The sequence below is a fragment of the Rattus norvegicus genome, chromosome 3 (genome assembly GCF_036323735.1).
Source record: "Rattus norvegicus strain BN/NHsdMcwi chromosome 3, GRCr8, whole genome shotgun sequence".
Classification (NCBI taxonomy): domain Eukaryota; kingdom Metazoa; phylum Chordata; class Mammalia; order Rodentia; family Muridae; genus Rattus; species Rattus norvegicus.
The window spans coordinates 132,950,521-132,966,839 of record NC_086021.1 but is presented as its reverse complement, the minus strand read 5'-3'; the positions used below and the strand labels follow the sequence as shown (position 1 = coordinate 132,966,839).

The 16,319-nt window shown below is 44.7% G+C and overlaps 1 protein-coding gene across 19 annotated transcripts; it reads right to left on the bottom strand.

Moving 5' to 3' along the window:
- Positions 1–3,406: 3,406 nt before the first annotated feature.
- Positions 3,407–14,582, bottom strand: Dut (deoxyuridine triphosphatase). Of its 19 annotated transcripts, none has more exons than XM_063284327.1 (7): positions 14,250–14,452; positions 13,771–13,921; positions 11,994–12,085; positions 9,973–10,017; positions 4,207–4,281; positions 3,989–4,075; positions 3,407–3,767 (listed from the first exon to the last, which is right to left on the bottom strand). In XM_063284327.1, the coding sequence occupies exons 1-7, from the start codon at positions 14,395–14,397 to the stop codon at positions 3,757–3,759; spliced, it is 609 nt and encodes a 202-aa protein (XP_063140397.1). In that variant the 5' UTR covers positions 14,398–14,452; the 3' UTR covers positions 3,407–3,756. The 19 variants fall into 19 exon arrangements, 16 of the variants coding, with proteins under 16 accessions (XP_063140397.1, XP_063140395.1, XP_008760410.1 ...); XM_063284325.1 differs by having other exon boundaries at positions 4,005–4,075; positions 14,250–14,447; NM_053592.3 differs by having other exon boundaries at positions 3,410–3,767; positions 4,005–4,075; positions 13,771–13,900; positions 14,250–14,410.
- Positions 14,583–16,319: the final 1,737 nt, after the last annotated feature.

The window sequence follows — 16,319 nt, the reverse complement described above, 5'->3', positions numbered from 1 at the left end:
AGGAGGCTTCTCAGCTGACTCAGGTCACCCAGAAGTTAAGACAAAGGAACTGGCTTCCACCTCACCCTAAGTAGTCCATCCAGGTGTGCAGAATCGATCCTTTAGGTAAAAGTAATATAGTTCAGCATATGGCTCATTCCTCACTTTAAAAGACCCCTCTCTTCCTGTGTTCTCTAATTCAAGTGCCCAGGATTGAGTCTTCAAGGAGTGGGCATGGATTAATGTATTAGGAAAAAGCAGTTGCAAAAATAAGCCCTACAGAAAAGTCTTGAAGAGAAAGAAGACAGCAAACAGGTGATTATTTTGCCTCAACAAGATGTTCAATAGACACTGTGCTGTGCCCAAATAGAACCACCTTGAAAAAAACCCCACCTCACCCCTTAGGCTCTTCTCATTTTTCACAGCTCACACAGTCATGGCTAACCTGGAAGGCTGATGCACAGGCCTGGCCCAAGGGCCAGTGACAAGCGACCTCATTCCTTAGCTTCAGCTGGCCCAGCTCCTTTGATAGCTTTGTCTACTTGAGGAAACAAGGGGTCTTATCCAAGATCTTAAGATTCAGCTACTGTCCAAGTTTCCCCAAAGGTGGCTTACCATTGACTAAGTTTCTATTCCATCCCATGGAGTCTGGTAATGTTACAGGAGAGCTGGCTGGAGTAACGTGGACACTGGAATCATTTAACTGAAATGAGGACTTTCCACCTAACCCTCTGAGCTTGTTTTGTCACCAGCTTCTTTGCTTTGGCGTGCATGTACATATATACATGTGTCTCACTTCTCAGACTATCTCAGTCAACAGGCAGCCTTTTCACTATTTCAGAATCATTGCATGCTTCCCATGAGACAGGATAGTGTGCCATCCATCTTTTCCCCTAACACTATTACCCCTGACATCTCCCAGCATGCAGCAGAGGGATTTTATCCCTATTTGCTTTTGTCCCCTCAAAATATACCTTTTCCCTTTCCTGTCATTTGTCCTGATTTCTCTCATTTGTCAAAAAACCATCACTGGTGGCATTAAGTCTGGTTTATTTTGGACTTTGCCTTTACTGTTTTCATAGCATGACTGCCTCTGTTGGCCTCAAACTCGGGATCTTTGCGCCTCCAGCTCCCAGGTGCTGAATCTCAGGTGTACACCACACACTCAGTCTTTAAACTTCCCTTCTGCTGAGAATAACTGCTGTCCCTGGCCAAGCGCTCTTTGCTGTGCATCCATCATCTCTACTTTTTCTATTTTAACAGCCTTTATTTTTCAGACTTAGTATATTAAATATTGCCCTTTAGGTTACAAGGGTAGCATGTGATAGTTCATTACCTTAATTGTTTCATTTATATCATCTAATAAAAACAATTTGAGTGAATGCAATGTTATGTCCATGCACTAGAAACAAATGATGGGCTTTTATCCCCCCAGTTCAGCCTTCTTGCTTAGTAAGATGCCACAAGGTGGCAGCATTTCGCCATGGTCACTCTGGTCTTTGCAAAAGTTAAGACCTCACTCCGATATGAGTCATGTTCTTTGATTAAAAACCTTGAGAGAGGGGTTGGGGATTTAGCTCAGTGGTAGCTTGCCTAGCAAGTGCAAGGCCCTGGGTTCGGTCCCCAGCTCCAAAAAAAAAAAAAACAAAAAAACAAAAAAAACCTTGAGAGAGCTGTTACGTTTATTCAATATTTTAGTTAAGAACCTAACTAAACCTTGAATGTAAAGTCTCCCGTCTCACTTTCTACGTTTGGGTTTTCTTCAAAACTTACCAATATTTTCTGCATTAAAAACATAGTAAAATATAATTTAAAAGATACACATAAACCAGATGTTGGTGGCCCACGTCTTTAACTCCAGCACTGTGGAAAGGAAGGTGAGCTGATTTCTTTTTTTTTTTTTTAAAGATTTATTCATTTATTATATTAAGTACACTGTAGCTGTCTTCAGATACACCAGAAGAGGGCATCGGATCTCTTTACAGATGGCTGTGAGCCACCATGTGGTTGCTGGGAATTGAACTCAGGACCTCTGGAAGAGTAGTCGGGTGCTCTTAACCGCTGAGCCATCTCTCCAGCCCGAGCTGATTTCTTGAGTTCTTGATCAGCCTGCTCTGTGGACCAAATTCCAGGACAGCCAGGGCTACACAGAGACACCCTATCTCAAACAAAATATATATTTAAAAAAAAAAAAAAAAAAAAAAAGGATCTTCCTGAACCATGTTTTTAAAGTTTGTAGACAGCACAAAAAGGATTTACCAAGCCCAGCAGTGTCTTTTCCTAGAGAATTAAAGTTAAAAAAAAAAAATGCACATGTGTGTGTGTGTGTATGCATGTCTGTATTTGCATGAATCATGTGCTCAATGAAGTCTCAGCAGGAGTTAGACCGTGAGGCAGTGACCACCCCATAAACCCCGCTTTATATTAAGATCAATCTTAATTAAATTTTGTTTATAACCTTATATAGGTACTAGACTTTTTCTGAGACCAAATTAAAAAAGAATCAGTCTCCACAATTTAACCATGTAGTTTCAAATAGATACCTTTAAAACATACACCTCTTGAAGGAACTTCTAAAACTGTAAATTTATGCCTTTTCCGTTTTCTTTTTGATTAGAAAAAGCAACAACACAACACCTGTGTACAGCCATCCTCCAAACGTTGACGTGTGGAGCACAAAGATATTTTATTTTCTGTTTAGGGAAGATACTCACCCCAACCTCTTTCTTTTTAGGATGACAGAGTGCATTTCTCAGCTAAAATGATCAGGTCAATTACCTGGGGTGGGTGTGGGTGTAATTCGTTTACACAGCAGAAAATGGCCGAAATGTCTGGCCACAGATTACAGCATTAACATTGTTTGAAGGGTCACGTGCCTTGCAATTTTATCTGCAGACACTCCTAAATCTGTCAATACCAACACTGGTTTGGCCTTTAAGATTTCTATTCACAGACAGTAGGACTGTGAGGGAACTGCAGGAAAGAAGCCCTCCACCATTACCCACACGAGAAACTTGGGCCACTTAAGACCCACAGAACTGCTTTCAGGCTGTACGGTTTATGGCTTTACCAGGAGTCACCATGCTGGGTGAATGAACTTTCAGTGACACCTCTGAGTCATTTCTGCTCCTGTTTGCAGCCCCACTCCTACAGAACGATAACCTCGCCAGTTCACCAAGTTGTACTTTTGTGGGTTCAAAATCTGGGGTGAGTAGACCTTTAAAGTTTAAAGTCCCAGTGTCACACAGCACCAGTGCAGAAAGGAACAGAGACTCTTTTCACACCGCCCCCTTCCTTAGCATCTCATAGTAGCCCAGGCTAGCCTAACTCACAGCAATCCTCTTGACTCAGCCTCCAAGTGCTGTTACAGCCCTGAGCCACACTGGACCTCTTTGTAGTTCTTCAGTCAGCTTATGTAAAAATCATCTGCTAAAGACTTCGGACTTTATTGGATAAAAAAAAAAAAATTACAAATAATATAGCAATTAGAGCAAAATCAGTTCTTATAGGACTATAATTTAAATACAACACCAAATTTAAAAAAAATATCTAATAACCAAGTCTGCATGTCAATGCCATTCTCACGATACAGATTTACAGGCAACCATCAACTAGAGAACAGAGCAGTTCCACCGTGATAGGTATCCTTTCCTACATCCTAGAACACAAAATGCTTCTGAAATTAAAGCTCGTTTACAGTGTTCAAACAGCAAAGTACTTCAAGCAAAGTTTTAATTCTTTCCCGTGGAGCCGAAGCCTCCTGAGCCTCTCTCAGTGTTATCCAGTGTCTGAAAGACAAAAGTAGGAAGGGGAAGGAGTCAGCCAGAGCTTCTGCACATCTCAGGGACCCTTTAATCTGCACATGGAGCCCTTTACCCCCCATTCAGATGAAAATCATTCAAGTCTCAAACTAACAAACTAAAGATTACCAGTCACTAACTACACAGCTACCACAGCACAGCCTGAGCCATCCGCCCTCTGCTGGACACATCATTCATTCTCCACTCACTGTTAGCAACACTCACTTGCACCTCCTCTAAGTCTGGATAAAGAATCCGCTCACAAATGAGCTGCGCGATCCGGTCACCTTTTTTCACTTCAAAGAAAGAGCAGAGCACAGATCACCATGTGTACTGACCTATTTTCTGTCTTGTTCAGTGAGAACCAGTCAGTTACACTGACACAGGTAGCTCACATTTTCTACATACATGAACATATTTAACTCACCCTCGAACTTCTCTTTTCCAAAATTGAACAGCACGACGCCGACATTTCCTCTATAATCTTCATCTATGACACCGGCTGGAAGAGAGTAATGTCAGCTTCATTCGTGCCGTCAGAACATCGGGGGTCTGCACTGATCTCAAAACCACCTTTCCAAAGAGTCTCTGAGATTACAACTGACAAGGCCACACTCTGGTCCTACGGAGCCTGAGAACGAGTTTTACTAAAATACAAGAATTTAAAAAATGTGTCCCGGATTTCAGTCTGAATGCTCATCAAGTGGTGAGCATTTCCCACTGCAAGCTGAGCACAGCTCGTACTATCTCCCACCTCCAGGACACTACCCAGGCCCTGCATTGGAGAAGATGAGAAAATTAAAGCCCGGACCTCACATCTTCTTGGTAACAGCCTCACGGATACTCTGAGTCATGAACAAGCTCCAAAGCCGGGTGACCTGCACTGGGAGGTCAGTGGCCACATGCTCAGTGGCGTCCTGCAGCCATTAGAATAGGGGCGGAGCCAATGCTTACATTCTTCCTTTCATTTCCAACCCCATCCTCTAAAAACCAGTCGCTCTATAAACACTGGCTGGTAAGCTTAATGAGTTCACCTGAAACTTCTGTTGTTGCAACAGCACATGTGTGGAGGTCAGAAGACAACCGCTCAGCCAAGGGTCCCCTGCCACCACGTGGGTCTGAACTCAAGTCCTTAGGCTCGGAGCAGGCGAGGACCCAGCGAGCCATCTTGCTGGGCCAAGATTAGTTTTAAATGTCTAATTAGTACCTGTTTGATATTATAAAGTAAAATAGATCTTTAAAGGAGACCTTGCTGCGGCCCAGAAGATACATGCCCCAGACTTGCCCTCAGCTGTCCCGGAGCCAGGAACTTGATGTGTTTACAGAAGCACAGATAATGTGGCTAACAGCCCTCCGTTTCTAACATGGAGATCTAATTCACATGTCAAAGGCAGTTCATTCTGTCTAGACGATCTATTTTTTTTTTTTTAGCAGAACAGTAACAAACCTTTCACCAATTCAAATTATTATATAAGGTTTCCTTTTTACCGGTTTATTAGTTTAGTCCTTAGTACTTAGGAAAAGATCTGACATGAAGATTGGGCCGGCTGTTTTCATACTCTTTGGAGAGAGGTTGACTGCAGATGATGTCGCTTGCACTTAACAAGGCAAGTCCTTAGTACAGAGCAAGTTGTTCCATGTTGGAATGAATGATCACAGAAGGCTGGAAATTTTCCACCGTGGAAGACCTTTGAGGTACAGCCTAATAGGCCTATTGCAAGTGAATCTGTGGAAGACAACTTGGACTGACTTCCAAATTCTTTTGGTTACTCAAACAGTATCACCATGCACAAGGCGAAGTCAACATTATAGTAACAAAATTTATAATCACTTTAACTCTTCCACCCAAAGTGTGTGTCTGCTCTGGCAAGGGATCACATCCAAAGACTTCATGTCTCTATGATCCAGTCAGAATAGACATGCCCTTAGTACACCTTCAACCTCTAACAGTGAAGGTAAGGTCAGTTTGTAGAAGGAAAGCAGCCATGCTTGAAAGTGACAGCTAACTGAAGAGCAGACACCCAATGAACAGCACAGGAAGAGAGGCTACGTACGTACGTACGTACGTAAGGGGGTGGGGGAGTAGCGTACAGAGACAGATCGCAGAGAGAACAAGCTAAACACAGATGAAGACAGAATGAGCCAGAGACGGAGGAGCCAGACAACTAGAACAGATTGTCCAAGTCAGGGTGAGACCGTTAGGCAGAGCTCAGAAGCCAGGAGAAGCTGGACTGAATCAGTCACCTTCGCAGATTAGACTGTACAGAGGCTAGAAGCTTCCAGGCCCACGTCTAGATCTAGTTCAAACAGAGGGAAATGTTCTGAGCTCATTCCAAGCTGTGTACTCATTCAGCTTGGGTATGGCCCCATCTTATCCACCATCTGAGGAAGTAACAGTGACATTGACACCAAAGCAGTTATCCGGGGGTTGGGGATTTAGCTCAGCAGTAGAGCGCTTGCCTAGAGAGCGCAAGGCCCTGGGTTCGGTCCCCAGCCCCGAAAAAAAAACAAAACAAAAACAAAACAAAACAAAAAAAAAAACCAAAGCAGTTATCCTCTGAAACAGCACGAACTCTAGCCATTCCTTCTAGATACACATGTAGAAAAAACGCCAGTACTTTTACATGAATATTGTCTTACATAAAACCAGTTAGTTATGTTGCCTTCATGTTTCTGCTATGACATACACAGAACAGTCCTTGATGTATATACCTGTACATTAGTGCTAACTCAAGGAAGTTACAAAAACTTCTGTGGGTCAAAGGATGGATGTTGTTGTAAAATTATAAAAAGGGGCTGTCTTTTACCCAGCTAGGTTTGGCACTGTAGTGCCCCAAGATATCTCATCAGAAGCACACATCCTAGCTCCATGGCGGCCCAATGTCTCTGCCACCACACCCTCTCCCAAAGACAAATCGCCACAAGAAAGAACACACAACCTCTGATCCAATTGATTCATAACAACCTGTAAAGGCACAGCATGGAATCTTAACGTCAGCCGTGTTCTCTCTGTGGCTTCTCCACCATCTCCTCTAGTCTCCTCCTCTTCTCTCAAACTTTTCTCCCGCCCATCCTTTCTTCTCATCCAATCACAGGCCTGGTTCTATCCTGTACCCACCCTCACCTGTATGACATCCCACAGATGGAGATGTATATGAGGCCCTGCTAGATAACCCCCCAAAGCAGCAGTCATTCCAGCTTCCAGCAGCAATAGTTGAGGGTCCATTTGTGCTAGGACAGATGGTAGCAGTTTAACTGCTGGCCAATATAATAAAGAAAGCACTCCTTTCCCCATGGCTGACATCTTTCTGTATGAATAATGAACACTTGTATGTCCATACATGTTTCTATATTGTCTATGATTTTTAATGTGTTTTTTCATGAGTTGCAAATATAGTAATTTTCTAGTCTCACACACACACACACACACACACACACACACACACACACACACACACACACACGAGACACACCCTTTTGCTGTGTATCTGCAAGTTCTCCTGTATTCAAATAGCTAGGTGTCCTGAATTCTATGAAGCCAGGTCATTTTATGTGCTTGGAACATGAAAATGGGAAAATCTTAAGACTAGCAAGCAAATAAATAACCAAAACAATGCTGGCTCTGGTGGCAAAGGCCTACAATTCCAAGTACCTGGAGGGCGACACAGGGTAACAAGGGCCACCTGGTAACTTAGTGAGATTTTATCTCAAAGATGTGAAAGGGCGGGCTAGAGGCATGGACAGCAGTTAACAGCTATGGCTGTTCTTGCAGAGGACTTGAGTTCAGTTCCCAGCACCTACAAGGCAACTACAAGTGAAGAGAAGACTAGAGAAAAAGGGGGTCAGAACACTTGGCCCGAGTGTGGAGATCTCAGGTTCAGTCTTAGTGTTGCTATTACAATTTAAAAAAAAGAGGCAAACAAACAAAGAAGCCACAAGACTGACCTTTTCTCTGCATGCTCACGAGCTCTGTGTACCTGCATGAAGCTTAATGTGTCCTCAAATCCCTTCACGAGAATGCACTGAGGAACCTGGGAAGCTATCCGTGGAAGAACCAGGCATCGGAACTAGCAGTGGCTAACCGACTTTGGCCCGTCATCGTTGGAAACTTCTTGGGCAAAAACGCCCCACACCTTCCAGACGTGAACTCAGAACACAATCTTGTAGAGTCAGCTTTTCTTCTTGACCCCCACTCACAGCCCGAGGCTTCTAATAGCACCTCCCTCGGGTGCCAACTATGATAAACCTGTACCTAAGAGGAATTTTTTAGATATCCTGCATCCAAGAACATACCACAATGTGATTTTAAGAATAGCCACATACCAAGCAACAGGCAAACTAACTTCCCAACTACACCACTTTCCCCCAGACAGTTGTTTTAAGCAGAGTAAAAATTAGAAACAAAGTTGGAGGGAAGAAAGAAGTTTCCACATAAAAACCCTGCTATGTCCTTAGGAGACAGACTTGAGTTAGTGTGTGTGCCAAACACTGCTGGATGCTTTCCACACTTTACTTAGCTTTCCTACCTCTCGGAGGTAGGTATGCTAATTCCTATTATGCAGATGTAAAAACCCTTCGAGGGCTGGAGAGATGGCTCAGTGGTTAAGAGCACTGACTGCTCTTCCAGAGGTCCTGAGTTCAATTCCCAGCAACCACATGGTGGCTCACAACCATCTGTAACGGGATCTGATGCCCTCTTCAGGTGTGTCTAAAGACAGCTACAGTGTATTCACATACATAAAATAAGTAAATAAATCTTTTTAAAAAAATTCGAAATTGCATTAAAATATATATATAAAATTGTTTATAACTTTGTTGGGTAATTAGTTTATCTTAAGTGACCGTATTTGAGTTGGTAAAGAGTATTTTTTTAAGCTTTTATTTTATGTGCATGGCTGTTTTGCCTGCATCCACATGCATTCAGTGCATGAGGAAGTCATAAGAGGGTGTCGGATACTCCAGCAGTGGTCACAGGCAGCTGAGCTCCCTCACGGATGCTGCAAACTGAATCAGGTCACCTGAAAGAGCGGCCAGTGCTTTTAACCGCTGAATCATTTCTGGCCTGTAAAAGTATTTTTTTTTTTTGAAAATTAAATGTAACTCACTAAACCCTGAGAATCCTCAACCTAAGAGCGGACATAAATATCAACCTTGAGGCTATGGAGATCAGAAAACTATTGTTGGGTTTCTGCCTTGCCCCACAGCACCACCTAGTGATGCCACGCGAGACACAGGTACTTTCCAAAAACAGTAGGCCAGTGAGACCTGGGCAGCTTCACCAGGTACTTCATTAACCCTACACGGGCACAGAACACCCACTGGTGACTTTTAATCCCACTGGTGACAACTGTGCTTAAAGAAACACATTTTTAAGATAGTTTTCTCATCTTAAAAAACAATACCTTTTGGTGTGGTTCTGAAAGAGAATCTAGCATACCAGTATGTGTGAGGGCTAGTGTGTCCAAAATGAAACGGTGGATGAAGACCAAGGTCAAGACAACAGCACCACATCAGTGTAGTTTGTACCCCAATATGAGGTCAGAAATAAGTCCATCCTTTGTAGGGCCTGATGTTTGGTTTCTGACCCCTGGGAAAGTGTATTTTACACATCAAAGCAGACCTGGCCTCCAGGTCCTCCCAGCATCCCTCAGTCCCTACCTGGTATACCCTGCCCCTAGAGGCTCTTGCCTATATAATCCAGACATTTTGGTGTCTCTCCTACTTCTCTTCTCTCTATGCACTCTTTACATATAAAGGTATGGTTAGAAACCCTGTAGCAAAAATGGCTACTAGACAACACAGTCACAAAGGCAACATGGTAAACAGGTGTCTCTGAAGACACTCTTGTTCAATACAGGGAAGCAACCTGGGAGAAAGTACCTTGTTATACTTTGCAAAACAAGTATGGTCTTTCCTTCTTCCAGAGCTAAGAAAACTCTTACAAACTGGATCAACCCAATAACCACTCAGAAGGGTTTCCTAGTTTTAGAATCAATTTTGCATTAAGGTATGGATTATCACAACAGCGAGGTTAAAAGCTCTTCATCACTCTGTGCCTGTTATTAGTAAAATAACATGCATTTCACATGATAATTAAAATTAGACACCATCAAGCAAAATTATTGCCTATTCAGACTTACAAACGGCCAGTGGCGAAGATACTACAAAATTTCACAGAATAAAGAAATGTTACCTCCTACATCTATGAAGTGCTTTACAGCCAAGCCAGAACGTGGAGCTGAAAACAAAATGGGAAAACAGTGGTTATTTTAAATGGTAAATGGAAACGATACACCATTTTTGGCATAATTTAAATACCACGGTCTCCTTTAATGTTCATATATTAATTTCAACAGATCATTCTTAAAGAGCGCATTTATCATACCACACCACTGAAGCCGGAGAGGCTGGTTTAGAAAAGCTTGAAGCATTTTAATTCAATACAAGCTCAAAGCCTGACCACATGACTGGTGGTGCTGCAGATGCCATACAAGCTCCGGATTGCTGGAATGAACTGGAAATCAAGCACACGCAGCCCAGTCTAGTTCTTTTTTTTTTTTTTTTTTTTTTTTGGTTCTTTTTTTCGGAGCTGGGGACAGAACCCAGGGCCTTGCGCTTCCTAGGTAAGCGCTCTACCACTGAGCTAAATCCCCAGCCCCCAGTCTAGTTCTAAACCATTTGACTTATTATGACTGCACATGTGTATGATGTGTGGGTGCAGGTCAGGAGACCACTCTGCGAACTCACGTTGAGTCCCTGGGATGGAACTTGGGTCAAGGCTTTCCTGGCAAGCGTTTTACTCGCTGAGCCATCTTTCTGGCCCAGCTTGTGGTTCAAGACTGGGGAGTTGAGAATGCAAATCTTAGATGGGAAGAAGTAATCAGGCTAAGCAAACAGAGAAGCTTAGTCAGGAACCCGGGACTTCTCTTTCATTATTCAGGTAGGGGACCTGCACGCACGAAACACGAGTGGTGGCCACAGCCCTCATTGGTGTACTAAAAATCTACAGCCATGCATCGAAAATCAAGCTCTCTTGTATTCTTTAAATTCTAGAAATGGCAAACATTTTATAACTTTAATTTGCTGGCCTAGCTAACAGGTCCACCTCAATAATCCTATCTAAAACCATGCTTCAGAATGACTTATAGCAGGTGCTGTGTCAATGACACAGTAACTGCGACCTCTTCTTGAGATGTCAGCTTCTTCCAACACTTTGCTTTTCTAGCCTGGGCTTTACAAGTGTAGTTCAGTAATGCTAGAGCCCAGGAAAACCCATTTTGCTTTTTTTGGGGGGGGAGGGGGGCAAAATACTAGAAGTTCTACATATGCACAACAAGACAGTGTTAGTTGTGGTCACTCTTTTTTTTTTTTTAAAGATTTATTTATTATATATAAGTACACTGTAGCTGTCTTCAGACACACCAGAAGAGGGCATCAGATCTCATTACAGATGGTTGTGAGCCACCATGTGGTTGCTGGGAATTGAACTCAGGACCTCTGGAAGAGCAGTCTGTGCTCTTAATCATCGAGCCATCTCTCCAGCCCAGTCATGGTCTCTTATCCAAGGAGAGACTTGGTTTTTTCCCCTATTCATTCTGAAGTTACAAAAAGCATTCATATATTTCTGTTATTGTTTTTTTCAGAGCTGGGGACCAAACCAAGCACTCATATTTTTGACAAGTTTTTAATTCACAAGTGACATGCCCTAGAAAAATCCAAACCCACGAACTCACAGCCCACTTTTCCTCATCAGTAACTGACACAAGGCTTTCCTCTAGCATGGAGTGCCTCTCACTCTAATCTCTACGAGGCAGAACAAGACAAGGATCAGTGCGTTGAGACAATCTGGCAGCTTCTTCCCCCATAAAATGCCAAGACCCATCACCCATCATTCTAAGATTTACAAGTATGACTTCACGTGTGGACTGGAAAAGCTCCAAGTAAAGAACACCTACACTTTCCCCTTTTCCTGTCAAGTTATGAGAGCCAACAACTGGGTCAATGTGCTAATCCAGAGCATATTTGAAATAAAAAAAGCAAAAAAAGGAAAAGCAGACATGCGAATCTAGTTTTAATCTAGTCAGACGGCACTTGATCTCCTTGAGACATAGCCCACGCGTTATCTCTTCCCTCCATGCCCACTCTGTGACACTAAGATGACAGATGTTATCATAAAGGACAGGCACGAGGGCGTTACCTGCATAAGTCACTCACCCACTCTTCCATAGCACCCAGAAGGAACAGCTATCTGAATGTCTGTCTTCACAAGGGCTTTCTCCATGGATGGAATTGTATAATCATAGGCACTAGAAGACAAGTATTTATTAAACTGTTTTTAACATTCTTCCCTATGATAACCATATAAAATGTCATCACCTCATGTAAACCTATAAATAATCTTATGACAGATTCCTAACTCATTTAAAAAAGTCTACTTACAAGGTAGTAGGTATTTTCTTTTAGCTTTAGAAAGATAGCTTCAAGCCCTTAATCCCAGCACCCAAGCAGGGAGAGGGAGAGAGGGAGAGAGGGAGAGAGGGAGAGGGAGAGAGGGAGAGAGGGAGAGAGGGAGAGAGGGAGAGGGAGCGCTCTGTGACCTCCAGGCTAGGCAGGGCAAGACCCAACCCTGTCTGTGGGAGTGGGGAACAGGGAGATGTTGGTATTTTGTTTAAGCTGCATGCCCTTGCTACCTGGCAGCAGTCAGGTAAGCTCCACCCCACAGTTGCCTGGCAACAGTCAGCTGTGCTTGACACTATAAAAGGGGCTGCTTGCCCCCTCCTCCTTCTCTTATTCCCTCTAACCCTCTTTTCCCCCTCTTGCTCTTTGTTCTTCCCTGTTCTTGCCCCCATCCCCCCTCCATGTGCCCATGGCCGGCCACTTTTCCTCTCTTCTACTCTTCTCTCATTAAACCTTCCACGTGGAACCATGGTGTCTTTTCTTTCCGGGCACGGGCCGAGATTCAAAACCCTAATAGAAGATGTCAACCTTGTCTCTGCTATGTGTTTTGTGGTTTTTGTCTCTGAAAGTGATGGCTGCTGAGTTAGCATGAGAAGGAAGGCAGACTTAATTCACTAACTTTATGGAAAGAATTTGAAAAGTCAACCAAAGAGCAAATAACGGTGAACACTCACTAGGCCCTGACTCCATGCTAGGCACACTTCTAACCTGCTAACGTTTCTCTTGAGGGTGAACCTGCAGAAGGAAATGTTAACACACAGGTGAGAGTCCTTCTTCTCTGGCTATGGCTGGTCTCCCAGAGCAGCTCTTGGGAATGGGCCTTGATCACAACCGATTTTAGAAAATCCATCTACCAAATACTGCGGGAGTCTCTACTACTGCATTAAAACAAAACAAACTGATTAAAACAAAACTACTTCAGAGACTTTACAATGAGCAGCCCTGGAAGTTAGTCTGGTATCTGGTATTAGTGTACGGGTAGCTCTATTTCTTCCACAGGGAATTTACACTCTTGAAAATCAGTCATTCCCAAAACACAGAAAACACACGCTTATGTAGAAGACGGTCAGAGTATCTAAAATCTCTCCCTAGATTGGGTATGCCGGATGCATACATTCGGATCATCAGACTTGGTGACCATGATGACAAGTGCTTTTACTTTACGCTGAGCCACCTCACTAGCTAACCCTAGACCCTCTTAAGTTCCTAGTTTTTGGAACGGAAGAGAGAAGTAAACAGCTTCTATAGATCCTTTTCCTAGACTTCCAGGTAGCTTTTCTAACGTGCACACCGCAGATGGTCACCCTTCGGTCAAGAGTAAGCCTTGCCCACCAGGACCTTCCACTTGGAAAGGGTGGCGCACACGCTGCTCACTAACGCTTGAGAAATATCACAACCCTTTACTGTCCGCTCTTCCAAACCCCTACTCAATTTGCTCAGGATGAACTGTTCAAGTCTCTGCGCGAAGGCCGCGGAGCCACGACTGCACCAAGGGTGGGTGTTCGCATTCCTGCCGTCCGGCCGCGGCTCTCACCTGTACAGGTCGTAGCCTGCAGCGCGCGCGGACCCGCGGGTGGGGGCCGTAGCGTGCTCCGAGAGCCGCACGAAACGCAGAGAAGCGTCATCTTCCGCTCGAGCCCTCTTAGAGACAGAGACCGCAGGGTCTTCCGAGCAGGGCATGGCGGCTGGAAGGTAAATGCAGAAAGCGATGAGTAAGCCGGCCCGCCAAAAATCTCCCGCCTGGACGAGCCCACCGCGCAGGACGGGGGAGCGGCCTTCCGCAAAGGGCTCGAGCGCGGCCTAGCTGAGGCACCGACCGCGGCAGGCTCCCCTCCTCCGGGACCCCAGTGGACTCGTCCCCGCGCTCTGGGCCAGGCCCAGGCTCACCGTTATCAGTTCAAACCCAGGCTCCCTACAGGAGCGCTCCCGCTCCAAACTCCCCCCAACCCCCAGCGAGCGCTCCAGCCCCAGCCTCGCCAACCAACGCGCGCTCTCACCCCAGCCCCCCCTCACCAGCGCACGCTCCGGGTCCGGTCCGCGCGCTCCAGGTCCGGACTCCTCTGCTTCCGCCGCAGCTTAGGCTTTGCGCGGACGTGAGCGTAAGCGAGCGGAGCAGAGAAGGTTGGAGTCGGCTGCGCAGCAGCGCGCACAAGAGCGGCATGGCGCTGGAGGCCCCGCAGGCCTTGAGGCCGCTGCCCCGCCCCCAGCTCCGCCTAGCGGCCCTCTTGTACTCCTTTCCTTGCCTTGACCTTCAGAGGCGCAAACCAGAGACCTTTTGCTTTCCGCCACCGGATGGATGTGTAGGGCATTTTAAAATCTCTTTACCTCAGGCAAAGCAAGAGGAAGACCCCTGTGGTTGGGAGTCAGACATTCTTTGATTTTTTTTTCCAGAGAGGATAAATAAGGAACTTTCTGGAGTTTCTGGTTTTATCTGGACTATACCACAAACGTGTGGAACTCAGGTTGGGGCGCACTTTGGATTTTCAAATAAAAAGAAGGCCCAAGGCACTTTTATAGAAATGCCAACTAAACACTTTGGGACGATTGATTCCCTTGGTGGGTGTGCAACACACTACACTTCTTGAGGCTCTTTTAAAGAATCTGTTATCGTGCAGTTGTATGATGTGTCTGTGTGGTCCCACAGATCATGCCAATGCAGGTCACCTGCTCCACCACCCTTCCACCTTTAGGTGGGTTTAGGCGTAGACTTCTGGTGGCCAACCTTGAATAACAATCTCATTTTCCCACTGAGCCTTCTCCCTGGCTTTAAGTCTTACCTGTATGCCCAGAACTTCCTAAATTTCTAATAACGTGATCAGAGCTCCGCTCATTTTCCGGCTTGAGCTTTTATCCTGCTGCCCTTTGGTCAGTGTCTTTCTAACAATTTCTAGACCTTTGGCTTCGGCAAAACTCAATTTATCTGTAAGAGGCCATTCTGGGAAATCTTTTTTTTTTTTTTGGTTCTTTTTTTCTGAGCTGGGGACCGAACCCAGGGCCTTGCGCTTCCTAGGCAAGCGCTCTACCACTGAGCTAAATCCCCAACCCCCATTCTGGGAAATCTTAACTGAAGATCTTGCCTTCACTCTGTTTACTCTTCAGAATATTTTTCTATTTACAGTTCTTCTTACTGCAGTCTGCACCCGCATGTATTTTCTTGTCCAATGTCTACTTGTTTAGATTCAAAGTCCATGAGGGAAAGATGCCTTGATCCAATCCAGCCTTTGTACTCTGGGTGACTATTGTGGGTTTCAAAATCCACACAGGTCCAGTCAGTCTCTCTCTCTCTCTCTCTCTCTCTCTCTCTCTCTCTCGTGTTCTCTCTCTCTCTCTCTGACTGCTGACTTGCTGACTGAGGATCAGGATGTATCTCTCAGCTACTGCTTCAGCACCATGCCTACATGCTCCTCACCATGATAATAATGGACTAACTCTGAAAGTGTGAGAAAGCCCACAGTTAAATGCTTTCTTTATAGAGTTGCCTTGGTTGTGGTGTCTCTTCACAGCAGTAGAACACTAAGACAGATGGTGATCTCTCTGTTTAGTAAGTAGGATCCCTGTGTATTATTTCTTCTCAGAAATCTTAGTATCTGGGCTCAATCCTTTGAAACAAAATTATTGTTGGGCCTGGAGAGATGGTTGAGCTGTTAAGAGCACTTGGTGTTCCTGTATCTGATCCATTCTGGTGAGCAACACCCACATTGGCTGAGTCACAACTGCCTGTGACTCCAGCTCCAGGGGACCCAACTATGTCTTCTGGCTTTGGAGGGCACCTGTATACACATGGTGCACAAACAATCAGGCCCACGTGAGCAGATACATGAAAATAAATTCTTTTCAGTTTTGCATATAAATGTCTGTATGCTTTGACCACAATTCTCCAGTTCTCGTCCTCTCTTACCCTATTCTCTTATCACAAACCCCTTCTTCCTGGGAAGTGCCTCTCCTGGCCTTTTGTTTTGTTTGTTGCAGGATGTTTGATCTCACTATGAACCCACAGATTTGTGTTATTTACTGGAAAAACCTGTTTCTAGTTGTGGTGTGGCTCTGCCCTAGACAGACCTTTCATCCCAGAGCTTCTGTTTA